The following is a 15,816-nucleotide window of genomic DNA, read 5'->3' as shown; positions in this document are numbered from 1 at the left end:
CGTGCACGCGCGCGCACGTCGGCATGTTACCGTCCCGCTGTATCTCTCTCTCTCTCTCTCTCTCTGTCTCTCTCTTTGCGGAGCGGGCGCGCGGTCACACAGCTCGAGAGAGACTCTAAGAAGACTTGAGGCGAGCGGTCATGAGAAAAGTATGTGCAGACATGGACCGCGAACATGGAGTATTATGAAAGAAGACGAGGAGGCGGCGCCGTCATTTCCCACGTCCGAGTTGAGCGCGGCGAGGCGGCGGAGTGACAGGGAGAACCGCGCGGCTGGACAGTTCGCGGCTGCGGGATATTTGTGCAACAATGGTAAGTTGGCACCGAGGTTGCTGTGTTTTTCGTTGCCGCCTCTCACCGTCCTGCAGCGGCGTTACGTTCGTGCTGCGCTTGTCCAGGTTGTTGGGAGCGTTTGTTTTGGAGGTGTTGAGCTGCCGCCCAGGAGGGGACGACTACATGCATATGTGCCAACTCGGGACTGCGGTTGCGGCCAAGTGGAGAACGGCTGGCCTCACCGCAAGTGTAGCAGCTCCTGCGCGCGTCTCTAGATAACGCAGTGTTTTGGATCCGATAAAGCCGCACAGCCAAGGATATCAGAGCACATTAACCCGGTGAGGCCTGCTGCTGTTCACTCGGCCCTTTAAACATGTGGGGGAAAGGCTGCTGTTGTCCGTAATGAATAAGTGATGGTGATGAAGATGAGGATGAATAAGATGAAGGTAACAGCAATGAAGTTGACAGTGGTAATTGCATTGATGATGACCGTGGTAATGAAGATGATGCTGGCAGCTAAACTTGTTTGGGGGTGGGGGGTGGGGGGTCTGATGATGACATCATCAGGTCTAATGCCACCTTTTGACCCTCTTAGCCAAACTAATGACACACATACACACACACACACTCACACACACATACATTATGGTTTCCTGTTACAGTATTGATTTGGCGTGCCATTTGTGCTGGATGGGTGTTATTTGAGATCGAGCCAAACACAGCCCTTCACAACATCACAGACAATAAAAATAATATTTAACCCCCTGCTGTTCTCATTCTAGACCGCGAGAGTGTGAACTTCGTATACGTTGCAATCTAGTCTTCACTACTTGATTGGAAAACTTGTTCTGTGTTCTCTGCCTTTGTTCAAATATATGAAACATCAATCTGGTCCAGCTCTCGAAGGGATGAGGCGCTAGATGCAGCTGACCTCTTCTAAGCCTGTTTCAATCATCTAGCTTTCATTTCTTCTAATTTATTGTTCTCTTTTCTTTGTCCTGCCAGGCATCTCCCCGTCAGTGAGGAAGTTCGCTGCCCTGCAACCCCTCCTTCCTCCGTCCCTGACACCTTGACACAACTATTTTCCGTCTCCCGTTTCCTTTTGTCCCTCTCTCCTGAAACTCTTTCAGTTCACTCCCTCCTCTCCTCCAAATCCCCCCACCCCCCTTTTGTTTTGCTTCAAACATGGACACCCCTGGAGAATTAACCTCCGCCCAGGATGGACACCTCGACCCCAGGAGCAGCCCCGGTCGCTCCGATCTCAGCGGACTGTACCATCTGGGTCGGACGTTGGGCAGGGGCCACTTCGCTGTGGTCAAGCTGGCCCGTCACGTCAGCACCAGGCAACTGGTTGCCGTCAAGATGATTGACAAGACAAAACTCGATGTGATGGCAGCAAGCCACCTCTTACAGGAAGTGAGGTAAATAATACTGAAAGTCTAAGCTTGAGAAGAAAAGATTTAGAAAAAGGTTCAAAAATGGTTTGAAAAACAAAAGTGGGAGCACTTTGTAGCTATTTTTAGGTCAGATTTAATAGGATTTCAAACAAGCCTACTGATAATAAACTGCGGTGATCCATCTGAATCTTATCTGAGCCAATCATGGAACAAAAAAGGAACAACTTGTGTAGTTTTAAGGTGCCCTGGAGGAGCTGCACCGCTCTTAGCATCCTTATTCAAAGCTCTATTAATAGCTTATGTTCAATATACAATTATCTCACCATAGTTACTAATTATTTCCAGGTGCATGAGGCTGGTGCAGCATCCCAACGTGGTCCGCCTCTACGAAGTCATCGACACGCCCACCACCCTCTACCTGGTCATGGAGCTGGCCGAGGGGGGCGACCTCTACGACTACATCCTCCGTCACGAGGGGGGCGTGGCCGAGGGCACCGCCAAGCGCCACTTCGCCCAGATCGTGCGCGCTGTGGCGTACTGCCACCAGCTCCACGTGGTGCACCGGGACCTGAAGCCCGAGAACGTGGTGTTCTTTCCCCAGCAGGGGGCGGTGAAGCTGACAGACTTTGGGTTTAGCAACTTATTCCAACCCGGGACGATGTTGGCCACCAGCTGTGGGTCGCTGGCCTACTCCGCTCCAGAGATCCTGCTGGGAGAAGAGTATGATGCTCCAGCTGTGGGTGAGAAACCAATTTAGATTGTTTTGATTTTTTTTTTTTTTTTAACTGAACTGTTGGTCTAGATCAATGGTTCCCAACCTGGGGGTCAGGATCCCACATGGTGGCACATGAGAAATCTGAATGGTCGCCAGATGATTAACAGAATACAAAGTTGTGCGATAAACCTTTATTTCACTGAGTTAGATAGTTCTACTTGCTGTCTTTTCTCTTTGCCTGCCAAGCAGTGTCTCTCTTTTTCTTCAGAGGCAAAGTTAAATTAGCGCGATAAAATTACCAAAATTGCTCGTTAAGTCGACCGTCCTCGTTATCGTCTGCTCACAAATTCACTGGCTTTCACTTCACATCAACTTATGAATGAAACTGTAAAAGCTGACTTCAGTGGCCTACATGTCTTCATCTGTAGCTCAGCGTGCTGTGTCTAGGACCTGGTTTGTTATGTTCGTTCATGCATGCCGGTCAGTTCAGGACTGTGACCAGTTCACACTGGATTCTGATATTGACCACTTAAAAAATAAATAATGCGAACAGCCAAAACAAAAAACAATAGGATCTAAGCAATACATCTTAATTGAGCACTAAAGCTTGTATTGTGAACGTTACCTCACTGTGCCTGTTTGTGTGAGCCTGTGTGTGTGAGTGCATCCACCACTTTCCCTCTGTCTGTGAGAGGGTTTGTGTGGCCACATTTGTCCTCTTGACCCTGTGTATTTTCTTGTATCTCAGTGAGTGTGTTCCTGCCTTGTATACCCTTCCGTATTTATGTGCTTGTATTTGTTTGTGCCTGACCGTGTGTACGTGTGGATCTGTGTGTGTTCGTACATGTGTGTGTACAATGTCCGTAAAGGATTAGTGGTTGTATCTGGGTCAGTCTAAGCAAGCCAGCCGGTCCTGAGCCAACGGGGCACGTTCTGCAGTGGAACCAAACACTGCAGCTCACCACTGCTCTCTCACACTGCATAGCAAGCATTTGCGAATGTTTGTGTGTGTGTGTGTGTGTGTGTGTGTGAGAGTGAGAGAGTGAGAGAGAGAGAGTAAAGAGACAGAGATAGATAGCAGAAAGAGAATGCATCACTGTTTCTCCACTGTGTGACATTAGAGGCCGTTAGATTGTAGGATTTGACACCATAGCAACAGAAGGAAAACACACAACATGTCAGCTTCAGGGAGGTTGGTGGCCTAATCTGCTAAACTGGACTAGGATGGATTTTGGCAGGGTTTTGGCACAATTTATTCTGGTACAGCATCTGTACTGAATATAAGTGCATCCCAACCACAATCAGGAGCTGAACATGTGGAAGGATCTACAGTGTCTGTTGTAGTAGTGTTATCTTAGAGTTTTCTTTTGTCTCGTATAACCTTGTGTTGTTGCCTACTTGTAGTAGTCTTTGTGGGATGGGCATAAAAATGAGCAGTCACAGATAAACACTTCTCACACGCCTCTATAGCTTTAACTTGACTTATTTGTTGCCTTAGTTCCTATTTTTTCACTTGACTTCCTGTTCCTAAAAGCGTCCACACGAAGGGCGTATGTTTAAATCCATTCGTGTGTGTTATTATTACATCCTCCAAGACTTGATTTCTGCTTCACCTCCACTCAAGAGCACTTTTTGTCCGTTCTATTTTAGCATTATTCTACCTGCAGATGCCACTGTTAGATCATCACTTTGTTAGAAATGTACACTTCCCACACATACATACACACACACACACACACACCAATAAATAAATGTGTAGGCCAATGTGTGATTAATCCTGAGCTGCACAGAGGAAGAGATGTCCCTCAGTGATCTCAGCTTAGTAAGGTGACTCATAAACCGTCTCCACACACACACACACACACACACACACACACACACACACACACACACACACACACACACACACACACACACACACAGTCCCTTTGATATTTCTGTCTATAAAAAGACTGCTGTTTAATTCACTGTGGTTCCTTCGCTGCTGGGAATCTTTGCCTGTTTGTGGACACGGTGTGTGTGTGTGTGTGTGTGTTTGTGTGTGTCATATGATGTGGAGGACAGACACAAGGCTCAATTGCGCCTCTTGCCTTTGACAAAGATAAACACTGTCTACAGTTACATAATATCAGCCCATTGCTTTGCTCACGCATGTTTGTTTTTGAGGTTTTATTGTTAATCTTAGGCCTCACGTTAGGTCAATGGTGCTAATGACAAACGTTGTGTTATCCTTTTTATGGCCAAATTGCTTCGAACTTGCACTTAAGATTCAGATAGAACTGGGTCAGCATGGTAACGAGGCAACAAATTATAGTTTGTATGGACATGAATGTGCACTGCCTGAGAACAATCTAACTATGACAATATTTGTTGAGTTACGATGGAGAAGTGTTCAGCAATAAAGTAGCATAAAATGACAGATAAGAAGGGAGGGGGACCTACATCGGTGGACTACGTTCTGAGCAGGGGGAAGTTCTGCATTTGGCAGATAATGTAAGCCTCTCTGGGCGTCAGCTACACTGTTTACGCTGTGAAGTCTAAAATGCATTGACTGGGACTGTCACATGTGGTTAAAGTAGAATTATTCGCCTTAAAGCGCATTAAAGGTATGCCGGATTAAAAATAATATTTAGACGTGTACAAAAGTAAACCGTCTCAATCGTCCAGCGTGGCACTCTGTCCTGTGCTTTTATTTTCTTCTTTTTCTGGGGTTGGCTGTACTTCCGCTGTCGTATGTGATGCTGCAGGTGGTACACTGGGCCATTACCTGGCAACCGCACTTCTGGTGTCACTGAGCCGAGGGGAGGAGGGATGTTGTGTCTACAAACATTAGACAACAAGTCCTGCATAACATGCCTTTGTTGAGAAAAGCTGCTGATGGTGACAACTTCGGGGCTTATTTTGTTGTAACTTGCTCTGCCGGTCTTATAAAACTTAGATAATTGAGCCAAGCAGACTGTGACATTTTTAAATTCAGCAAAAAAAATTGTTTGACGGTAGGAAAAAGCTGCTTTATAGAGCACTAAGTGGTAGATTTTGGTGTCGGTCCCATTCTTGTAAAGAGCATTTACAAGACAATTCAAAATAAGTCAGACACAGTAATGAAGTCTGAGGTCATGTTTGGTTAGAGCTCTCTGATGTCTTTAAAGGGTGACGTATTAAACCACAGCAAAGAGTCTCATTTAGAATAATGACTTTCCATGCGTCCTCTCCTATACACCACTCACTTCTCTGCTCCAGGGTGGAAGGGGATGGATGCTTGTGGCTTAACTGGGAGCAACACATGGAAAGCTTAGATCAAGTAATAACTGGGTAACCGGAGAGGTTAAAACCTCTCTGTCAGTGTTTCCATATCAACCTGAAGACTGCTGGAGTGTTTATATCAACAAGGACTTTTCCAAAACTATGCAAAGCCCAGAACCAGCACTCTGCTGCTTCAGCTTAAACCGTGCTGCATTTATTGCAAAACAAAGTCTGGCCTTTTTTTTATTATTTTTATTTTTATTTTTTAATATATAAGGGGGCCCTCCACCAATTTCACATAATAAGGTCAGCCTGTGAGACAAACGGTTGTGCAATTTCTTCTGCAACTATGTAGGAGATTTCTAAAGTTTGAGAAAATATCCCAGATTACGTCATCGAAAGATGATGATGAAACAAAGGATGCTACTGATTGAATTTTGGGAAATTTAAGATACATTTTTTTTGGAGCTAAACCCACACAAGAAACAAATATTCTGGACCAGGTTGGAATCTGTCTCTCGCAAATACCCTGCTTTGTTTTTTGCCTTAACCTTAAATATCACATCTTGCCTACAAGATTACTATTTAATTTTTTTAGGAGAGTGTATACATATTTTTTTTTAACCTTCGCACCAGCCGTGGCCAAAGGCATTATGTTTTTGTGTTGTTTGTCCGTCTGTCCGGTTCATTCTCCTGCACAAGATTTCTTTTTTCAAATTTGGCACAAAAATACACCTGGAATCAAGGACATACTGATTAGTTTTTTTTAAGGTCAAATATCAAGGTCACTATGACGTCCCATGTCGTCCCACTCTCAGGAGCGCGATAACATTTTTTGATTCATATGCTAATCGTGATAATTACCAATAAATGTCTAGTATGTGATGGTATTTTGGACAGACATGGACATAAACTGCAACGTGACTTTGGTTTGTGGAGGCATGCAACTGTGAGGCGGTAGTTCCAGTTAGAACATACATTGTCCTACATTATTCATGAATCTCGTCTGATTCCCAAGAAATAATCCAATGTTAGTCGGATCAGAGTGGGATTTCCACCCGATCCACTCTACTGTCACTGCAAGGTGAATACATACAGTCATGGTAATAGTTACAGTGATGTCTGTAAAATGCACGTCTGCATGCACAATACATGTACATATAATCATATTCCCAGCTTTATCAGGGTCATTATATCAGACTCAGAAGATAATCCCATCAGAATAATGAGATTTATCAGCATCAGGAGAAAAATGCCTTCATAATTGCTCCGTTTCATATCTTATAGTATGTTTATCAGTGACTGATGACCTGAATGCATCCTTTAATTCAGTTACCGCCTTGCAATTATACTCCAGTTGTGTCCTCCAGATGTGGGCAAAAGAGGGCTGCATGTTCTTGTCTTCACTTGGAGGTCCCTGTGGAACGGGGCAGATTTTGTTGACCCCTTATGACGTAATGGGTTTTGGAATGTGCACTTCAAAGGTCAGCACCAAAAAAGGGCCACAGCCGACCATAGACCCAGGATCAGCTCCGCTCCTCTTTGTAGTACTGCTGGACTCTGTGCACGCGCTTTTGTATCTCAACATCTGGTTTATATATATATATATATATATATATATATATATATATATATATACATACACTGTGTGTGTATGTGTGAGTTTAGTTGATGTTTGTGCCGCCTGCAGGCCACAATGCATTTAACTATAAAGCCATTTATGTTTGCTTGTCTTTTTTTATGTTCCTTGTAAACCCTGATAATCACTCTTTTGATCCATAACACTTGGTTGCTGTTTTGTTGGGGAACCCTTGGAGTGCTTTATCAAATTTGGTGGCTCATTGTAGTTATTTTGCTGCTGGATCCTGGATATAGCCTGCAAACGCTTTATGAATGCTGGATAGTGTCACATCCATACTTTTCTTCACTTTTTTTCAACGAGAACAAGCGAGCTATGGCCTCCAGGAACAGCACCACTCGGCCATTACAACTCAAATTTTGTACATTTTTGCCTTACTGTCAGTCCCTTATATAACTCCATTCATTAAATCCATGCTCTACTTTATAACCCCGTAAGTTATATGAAGGCAAGCCTCTAATATTCCTATTTTGGAATCAATATGTTGCAGCTAGGACTACGCAACATGGATGTGTTTTTCCCCTGTCCTCGTGTGAGTAAAATTCCCTGCTGTTGACTTGATACAAACTTATAACACTAATAACGTTACCGCCAGCAAAATACGTCCGCTAATTAAGTTTTCAGGGCTGGATTTAATCATTTACTTTTCACCCGTTGTTAAACTGATAGCTTGGGAACTGGCATCATAGAAGAAGTACTCAATAATATTTATAAAGTAAAACTATTAACTATTTACAGTAAAACTATTAATACCCACAGTAAAATTCCCGCTTTCAAATGTTTACTCCAAGTGAAGAGTGAGAGGGAGTTGTTTCCCTAACGTTCCATGATCATTTGCGGGACGTTGTTTTCCTAAAGTTTAGCAACCATAGTTGTCCTTGCGTTCTGCGAACCGCTTTATTTAAACAATTTGGGGGAACGTTCTATGATGCTGGATAGTGTAATAAATATTAAAGCATTATATTTGAATTGTTATATTTTGTGTGACAAGTCTGAATCTGCAAAGTAACCACTAACTTTGCTTATTTGTAAAATGTTCATTGAAATTCTTCTAAAAACTCCCAAAAGGCACTGCACAACAGTAATATTTTCTGCATAGCATGCATTTCCTTAAATTCACTTCGGCAGATCAATGATGAGCAAAAAAGTTCAACTCAATAAAAGCCAGCATATTGCTCTAGTGCCCTGAATAGGAAAAATGTCGTTTTTATGTAGTAGTACAATGTGTTCCCCTGAAGTAGAAGTACACAGTAAGTAGGAGGCTACACAGCTGAGCTACATATATCTAAGTACTTTTGGGGGGCTTTTGTTTCAGGGTATGATGAGTTAGAATAGTAACATAACTAAATATGTTTATATCTAAACATCATAATAAATCTACAGCTGTTTGGAGCTCTTTTAGCTGTGGGTCCAGGTTGCCTACCTTGCCTGAATCTGGTGTGTTTGACTCAACTTTTTCATGGCAGGTGTATCACTCAGGACCCAAAGAAAGGCATTGTTGAGTGTGAAGTTGTTCTTGATAAAGCTACAAGCAGCAACACCAGAGGCCCGGCGTTTGACAGGCATGTTCTTAACAGACAGTTCACGAGTGGTAAGAATGTGTGATATTCCCCAGTGAGCAGAGAAAAGTACTCTCCCAGCACTCAGTGGCTCGTGGTTGCATAACACTACTCTAGACATGCGCGTGCCCGTGAGCGTGCCCGTGAGCGTGCACATGAGTTCACATTGTATTGGAGGGACTGAGGGTCGTTGTTTAGACCAGTCATAGTGTGGGACAATGGCTGAATGTTTACACATGGGACTGGTACGTGTGAGAATCTATGGATAGAAATGGATCTGAATGAACCAGTGTTGGGTTTTTTTTATTGTGTTCTTAAAGAGAGTTTTTCAATCCCCCTTTATCTCATCTGGCTCTGTTTTGAATATTATAATGGAAAAAGTATATTTACAAAGGGAGGTGTTCATCATCTGTGAATTTCTACGGTGACAATGAAGAAACTGAAAAACTTGGTGGGGAAAAAAAGAACAAGGTCACCAACTACTGGAATTGTCCTTTAAATGACTCGAGAAACAAATGTGATATTAGCATCGGCAGCATTTTTTTTTTTTTTTTTTTTTTGCAATCTGGCTTTAATTCTTATGTTACATCAGGGTAGACTCACAATGTGAACAGCATGTGCAGTGTTCCTATTTCTAGTGTTTGGGGAGAAACACAAGGAGAGACAGAAAAAAAAGAAGGAAAGCAAGATCATTCTCAGAATAGCACAACACCACAACAAGGCCCTCTGTTTGTTATGGCCTTCAGCTCCCCTCCTCGTGTGTGTGTGTGTGTGTGTGTGTGTGTGTGTGTGTGTGTGTGTGTGTGTGTGTGTGTTGTGTGTGTGTGTGTGTGTGTGTGTGTGTGTGTGTGTGTGTGTTTTCTTGTGTGTTCCCTCATGGTTCAGGCTGTTCTGAGTTTGCATGGACCTCCTCCCATGGCATCTGCATGAGGAAGAGAGAGAGGGAGGGAGGAAGGAAAGGGTGGAGATGGTAAAAGAACACTCTGTCAGCACTGTCGGTCAGCACCAGGAAGCGTGTGTGTGTGTGTGTGTGTGTGTGTGTGTGTGTGTGTGTGTGTGTGTGTGTGTGTGTGTGTGTGTGTTTGAGTCGGGGTTCGAGCCCAGCCGTCTGCAGCTTAGGCCTCATACTTTAGACACATGAAAGCGCTCACGCAGCTGTTACTCATGCACTTTACTCTTATATTTTCCCACTTCATTGAGAAAAATGTTTACGTGACGTTATGCACTGCTCGGACGCTCTGTTGCTCGCCCCGACCTCTGACCTCTCTGTCGAGGATGTGGTGGAGGACATAGAAAGTAGAATCGATAAATAACCCTGTTATTTTTATATATATTTGTTGGACAGAATCACATTTACACCTCATCTGTGTGCTGCTTTTAAAAAAAAACAACTTCAGGGGTGTTTTCGAGTGAAATTGAAAAGGGGCATTTATTTTTAAATATCCCTCATGAAATACAAGGCTCGCAGAATTCTAAATATGATCTGATAGCAGAGGGAATGTGGGCTTTTTTTTTGAAGGCCTGACATGATTTGCTATTTAAGGTTAATTTTTGTGCTTTTCTGTGTGTGTGTGTGTTCCAGATATCTGGTCTCTCGGGGTGATCCTGTACATGTTGGTGTGTGGAGTCCCTCCCTTCCAGGAAACCAACGACAGCGAGACTCTGGTCATGATCCTGGACTGTCGCTACCGCGTCCCCGAACACGTCTCCGACGACTGCAGAGAGTGAGTACCAAGGAGCCGCACTAGACCGATGCAACATGGCTGATACGATTAAGGTTTTCCTCTCTGATCACAGCTTCAGGAAAAAAAGGGGTAATCTTTAAGATAGGGAGATTGTGTTATCTTTTCAAGTTTTATTTTAAAATTGAAATTTGATTCTTCACTTAAAGGCTAATTCTGCTCCGGGAGATTTTTACGCCGTGGAATAGATGTGGTGGGTCACCCGGTGTTAAGAAGCTGCTGACCGTAAAATCATCTCATTAGTGTGCGTTTCAGGGGATAATGAAAGTGTCCTAGTTATTTCAGAAGCTTCTCCATCCTGCTGCAAATACAGTTCTAGCTAAAAACATCAAACACTCTATAGGCCTTAAACAGTGAATGTTATATTTCAAATATTTGCCATTGTTTTCTTTTGTACAAAACATCTGAGTGCATTTCAACATCGTCACACACACAGACACAGCCCTGAAACAAAATGCACCTCACATATGTCTTCTTAATTCACTTTCATTCCTCACAGCTTCCAACCATAACACACCGCTATGAGCTCACAGCAGTACTGCGTAAACATCAATACAGTGTGATCTGCTGCTGCTGCAGCTTCGGAGATGAATGACATAACTCTGAGATAAAAAAAAAAACCCACAAAACACAGTCTTCCAGGTTTCACAAGCTCAATAGACTTTTGCAGAGACATGAAGAATAGGGGAAGTAGATGGCTGGCAGGTAGGGGTATATCAAGTCCAAATTCAGATCCGTATTTAAAAAATCACTGACTCTGTTTTACATTTGTAATTAAAATCCAAATTTGTGTAATTTATCTGCAGGTCTTGGGGAAAAAAACAAAAAAAAGGCCTTAAGTTATTAAATAGTCATTTACAAAAGTTTTCAATATTTTCTTGGCCTGTATATGCGCAGGAGGCTGTTGCAGTCGGCCCCTCATACCCAAAGCCAGCTCTGTCACTACTGCTAGCTATGAATTAATCATTTTTAATTGGTTAAACCCTCCACCCATGTTGTGCTCCTTATCAGGGTTGTGTGAATCTAATTAACTACTCATTAGGACGTTTTGTTATATACTGCTGAACATTTTCTAAAACACGTGATGATTAAAGACCATATCGTCTCTACTGGTTTTACAACACACTTGATGTTGAAACAGGTATTAAATGATATTGTGTTGTATTAAAAATCTCTGTCCTGGTGAAACCTGCGGGAACCCATCAGTGAGCCACACTTTTGCACTGGGTGACATGTGGCTTCGTTACCATGAACACACACATACACCATTATGATGGGATAAATACTAACTAGAGCAAAAAATGTGTCTTAATCTGCAGCTGAAAATAATCCCTCCCAAATTAGATTTTGTAATCCTATTTGAATAATGTTTGGTGAAATAAACAGCATGCAGTTGTTTTTCTCAGCCTTAATGAAATCATATATTTGTGAGTCATTTTTTTTTAAAGATTGTGACCTGAATAAATGGACCAAAAGAGCAACGACAGGGAATGAAAGTGAGAAAGTCTTGCAAGACGGACTATCACATTGTTGTTTTGGTCTTTTCATTGGGTTGGCTTTGTTGATAGTGACAAAAATATAGAACAAAACCAACCTCATTCATTTAAACATGAGCAAATACACACCCAGGCTGGGGAACTCTGCAATTTAAAAATACTGAAACATGACAAAGTGGTTAGTCTTGTACATAATATAAAAAAAAAGAACACAGCAGCACTACAAGTTGCACGAGTAAAACAGCAGCTGCATCTTGCTCTGAAATGAATGAACGCCTTGATACACCGATTTCCTGTTCTCTAGAAGGCAACAAGCATTAAACACCCTCAACCAAGTGGTTTGTTAGATTATCTGCAGCCGCAAACACATCCTGAGATATTTGAACCAGCTCTAGTCATATGACTTAGGCGCAGGTCACATGACGGTGCTTTCAATTTTTAGAAAAAGGTTTCCGAATAGAATTAGTAACTAAATTAGGTTTGAAGGAATTACAGTGAGATGTTAAGATGCAGGGAGGTGACCTATATCAGATATTAATCAAGTCATTTTCTGTGTCACTCAGTTGGTTTATCAGCTGTTCTCCAAACTGTGATACAAAAAATAAAGCAAGCAAACTGCAGCTTTGTTCTCATGAAACAATAATCCTCTCTGTTTTATTCCCCGTCAGCCTGATCTCCAGGATGCTCCAGAAGGACCCGTCTCACCGCGCCTCACTCGAGGAGATCGAGGCTCATCACTGGCTGCAGGGGCTTGACGACGCCCTGCTGACCCCCGAGGCCCCTCCACACTGGCTCTCAGGGGCCCTCTCTCCCAGCTCTCCCCGCTCAGGAGCACCTGAGTGCGGGGACCTGCTCGCGGCGAGGCCCCCGCCTCAGCAGGCATTCCCCGGCCCCTGGCAGCCCAGCCTCAGCTTCACCCTCCGTCCACCTCCTCCCGAGGAGCCTCCGGTCACCAAGATCCTTCCGGCTCTACAGCAGATCTGTGAGGAGGAAGAAGAGGAGGAAGAGGAGGAGGAGGAGGAGGAGAGCATTTTGGCAAAAGAGGGTGAATGTTTGCCGTCTTTGTTTGTATCAGAGCCAGAAAACGAAGCGGAGGAGATGCTTGATGGTGCAGATGATCAAAGGTGCAGAGACGAAGAACAAAAAGAAGAATTAGGAAGCTTAGTGGAGATTATGGAGGAGGAAGAGGAGGAGCAGGAAGAGATGGAAATGGAAATAGAGAAAGAAGACAGTGGCTGTGTGATTTCAGACCAGCCGGTCAGTCATGGAGACAAACCAGTCAGTCAGACTCCTGAAGTCCCACCATCCTCTCTGCCCGGTTTGGGAGTACCCTGCTGTCAGGGAGAGATGGACTCCACGAGCCCAGAGGAAGGACAGGACGGGGAGACAGAACCTAACAACAACAGCACCAACAAACCTCCTCCTCTCCTCCCTGAATCCTCGGTGCCCTCCATATCTGCGTCCTCTTCCATACTGAACGAGAAGGAGGAGCAAAAATCAGGAGGAGAAGGAGAGCGGGACGAGAAAACGGAGGAGGGCGGAAGAGATGACCCCTCTACAGACAGATCTCAACCCCACAATGCATCGGGGACCCGGGACGAGGCCGCTCCGAGGGTGGAGCAGGGCAAACGGCACAGCATAAAGCTGAGGGAGAGACTCTTTCAGTTCCCTCTGTGCGAGAAGGCTCTGGCCTTCAACATACCGACGCACAACAAGCCCAAGATCCTGCCTCTGGCTCAGTACAACTGCTGCCACGTGCTGTAAGTGAAAACACAGCAGGAATGCTGCCGGTGATGTGCCGCCCGCTCGCTTGGGACACGCAGACTGTTTAGCGGTGGGCAGATGGCTGGCGTCAGACCTTGTGAAGTGGCATAACCGCTGCGTGCAAGACACCAAGCGTGCGGGACGGGACGGGACGTGTACAGCTTCATACCTACAAACACTCCGTTCTAGCATTGTGCTCATGTGATAAACGTTGTGTTAAGCTAGCGGTGGTGTACAGCACAGTAGTCAGACATCAGCAGAACCTCATGCATTAGCTACAGGAGCAACCATAGAAGTAAAAAGACTAGACGGTGTCCAATCTGTTGCTAAGAAACAATACTGGACCTACAGGAGGGAGATTAAAGAAAGATGACGACAGGAAGAGATGGACATAATGACTGCAACAGTTTTTATTGAATAAGCTATCGTCTTTATTTGTTTGTTTAAAAGGTGCCTATAATGATGAAATGGGTTTCATACTGCACATGCATGGCCGACGTGTCATTTTGGTTCTGACTGTGTGAGAAAAGTTCTAAAAGTCAGAATGGTCTAGCGCTCAGTTGATCCATGATTTCATATTTATAATATATGAATAGGAATAAACTTTGAACCAGCTTCTGCTACAGAGTAGCGCTCCTTTTCTCTCCCCTTTGCACAACTTGCTTCTCATTGGTTTAAAAGCTCTAAATATAAGCTCTATTATAGAAAGACTGTTATGATATGATGTGATATATGATACCATATGATACTGTGTAATACATGCCTAAGACTGAGATGATTATATGATTTTCTGTACTCTTAATCCTAAAGTCTATTTGATATAACGACGTGTCCTAACACACTGTATAATACTATTGATAGGATCATTGATCATTGATTGGGATGCAGGTCTTCCATTGTATTTGAACTTGTTCTTTGTATTCATACTGAACAGTTTAATCATAACAGATTTATTTTGGATGTGCAGATATGAAGATTCTTGACCTTTTTTTTTTTATGACCGTCAAAGATATTAATTCTCTAAAGAGACATGTGACTTTGTGCATGTTATTACTGTTATTTATCACAATATACCTCCATGTGTCTTGGATCTGACAGGACTTTGTTCTTGTGTAACTGTAAGTACCTTGAGGTAATCCACTGAATGATGAATTGCACACAGTACGACTACTGTAGCAGGTAGCTTTATACGAGCTTTGTCCTTGAACCGATGGATTAGGTTTGTTTGTCATTTAGCCTGAATGATGTGATACTTTATTATGTAGCTGAGGAGTCCCTCCGTATGGTATTATTTTACCATATAATGCCTCTGTGTGTCTCTCTATTTTTTCATACTGTATATTTTTCCTCTTTTCACGCTGAGACAAGAAGTGAAACATTTTGTAAGGTTAAAGAAGGCCAAAGCTGTACAATAAGCTAAGTAAAGCGAGCGTATTCCAATCAGTCACTGCACTTTCATGGGTACAACTAATTGGATTTTTAGCGTGCGACCTGTGATTGGACGGTCCCTGCATATATAAGCAGCGGATGTCATGTGAAATCTGATTATAGGTTATATTTCATCAGCCATGAAAGAATCAAATCTGTGCAGACGAGGGATAAAAATCCCATTATTTGTTCCTGTGTGATTGCAACCTGTCTCCCCTCAGTGTGTCTGTGTCTACTGACCTGTATTGTAACTAGGACCACGTCTCCATGGAGCTGTGAACTTATTTTTCTGTATTTATTTATTAAAATGGATTAAATCAACAGGATGAATGTGTGCGGTGTGCTGGTTTTATAGAGAACGTGGACAGTGATAGTGTGCAGTGTTGCTACTATTTGTCACACTTGTAGATGTGGCATCAATGGATGGCGTCTGAGAAGAAGAACTTTATACAGACCAACGTCTCTCTGCTGAAACTCAGATGTAAGATGTGTTTTTTTCATAACCGGCTGTGTTGTGTTGAATATTTTTGAATATTGAATAATATAATAATAATAATAATC

At 43.2% G+C, this 15,816-nt stretch overlaps 1 protein-coding gene across 3 annotated transcripts; it reads left to right on the top strand.

The window, feature by feature from the left end:
- Positions 1-114: 114 nt before the first annotated feature.
- Positions 115-15,574, top strand: snrkb (SNF related kinase b). Of its 3 annotated transcripts, none has more exons than XM_054619767.1 (5): positions 115-311; positions 1,278-1,693; positions 2,015-2,409; positions 10,408-10,549; positions 12,732-15,574. In XM_054619767.1, exons 2-5 carry the CDS (start codon positions 1,458-1,460, stop codon positions 13,825-13,827), a joined length of 1,869 nt encoding a protein of 622 aa, XP_054475742.1. In that variant the 5' UTR covers positions 115-311; positions 1,278-1,457; the 3' UTR covers positions 13,828-15,574. The 3 variants fall into 3 exon arrangements, with proteins under 3 accessions (XP_054475742.1, XP_054475745.1, XP_054475744.1); XM_054619770.1 differs by lacking the exon at positions 115-311 and adding an exon at positions 568-610; XM_054619769.1 differs by lacking the exon at positions 115-311 and adding an exon at positions 650-718.
- Positions 15,575-15,816: the final 242 nt, after the last annotated feature.

Source organism: Anoplopoma fimbria, chromosome 19, assembly GCF_027596085.1.
Source record: "Anoplopoma fimbria isolate UVic2021 breed Golden Eagle Sablefish chromosome 19, Afim_UVic_2022, whole genome shotgun sequence".
Classification (NCBI taxonomy): domain Eukaryota; kingdom Metazoa; phylum Chordata; class Actinopteri; order Perciformes; family Anoplopomatidae; genus Anoplopoma; species Anoplopoma fimbria.
Note: the sequence above shows the minus strand (reverse complement) of the source record. Positions and strands in the feature narration are given on the sequence as shown.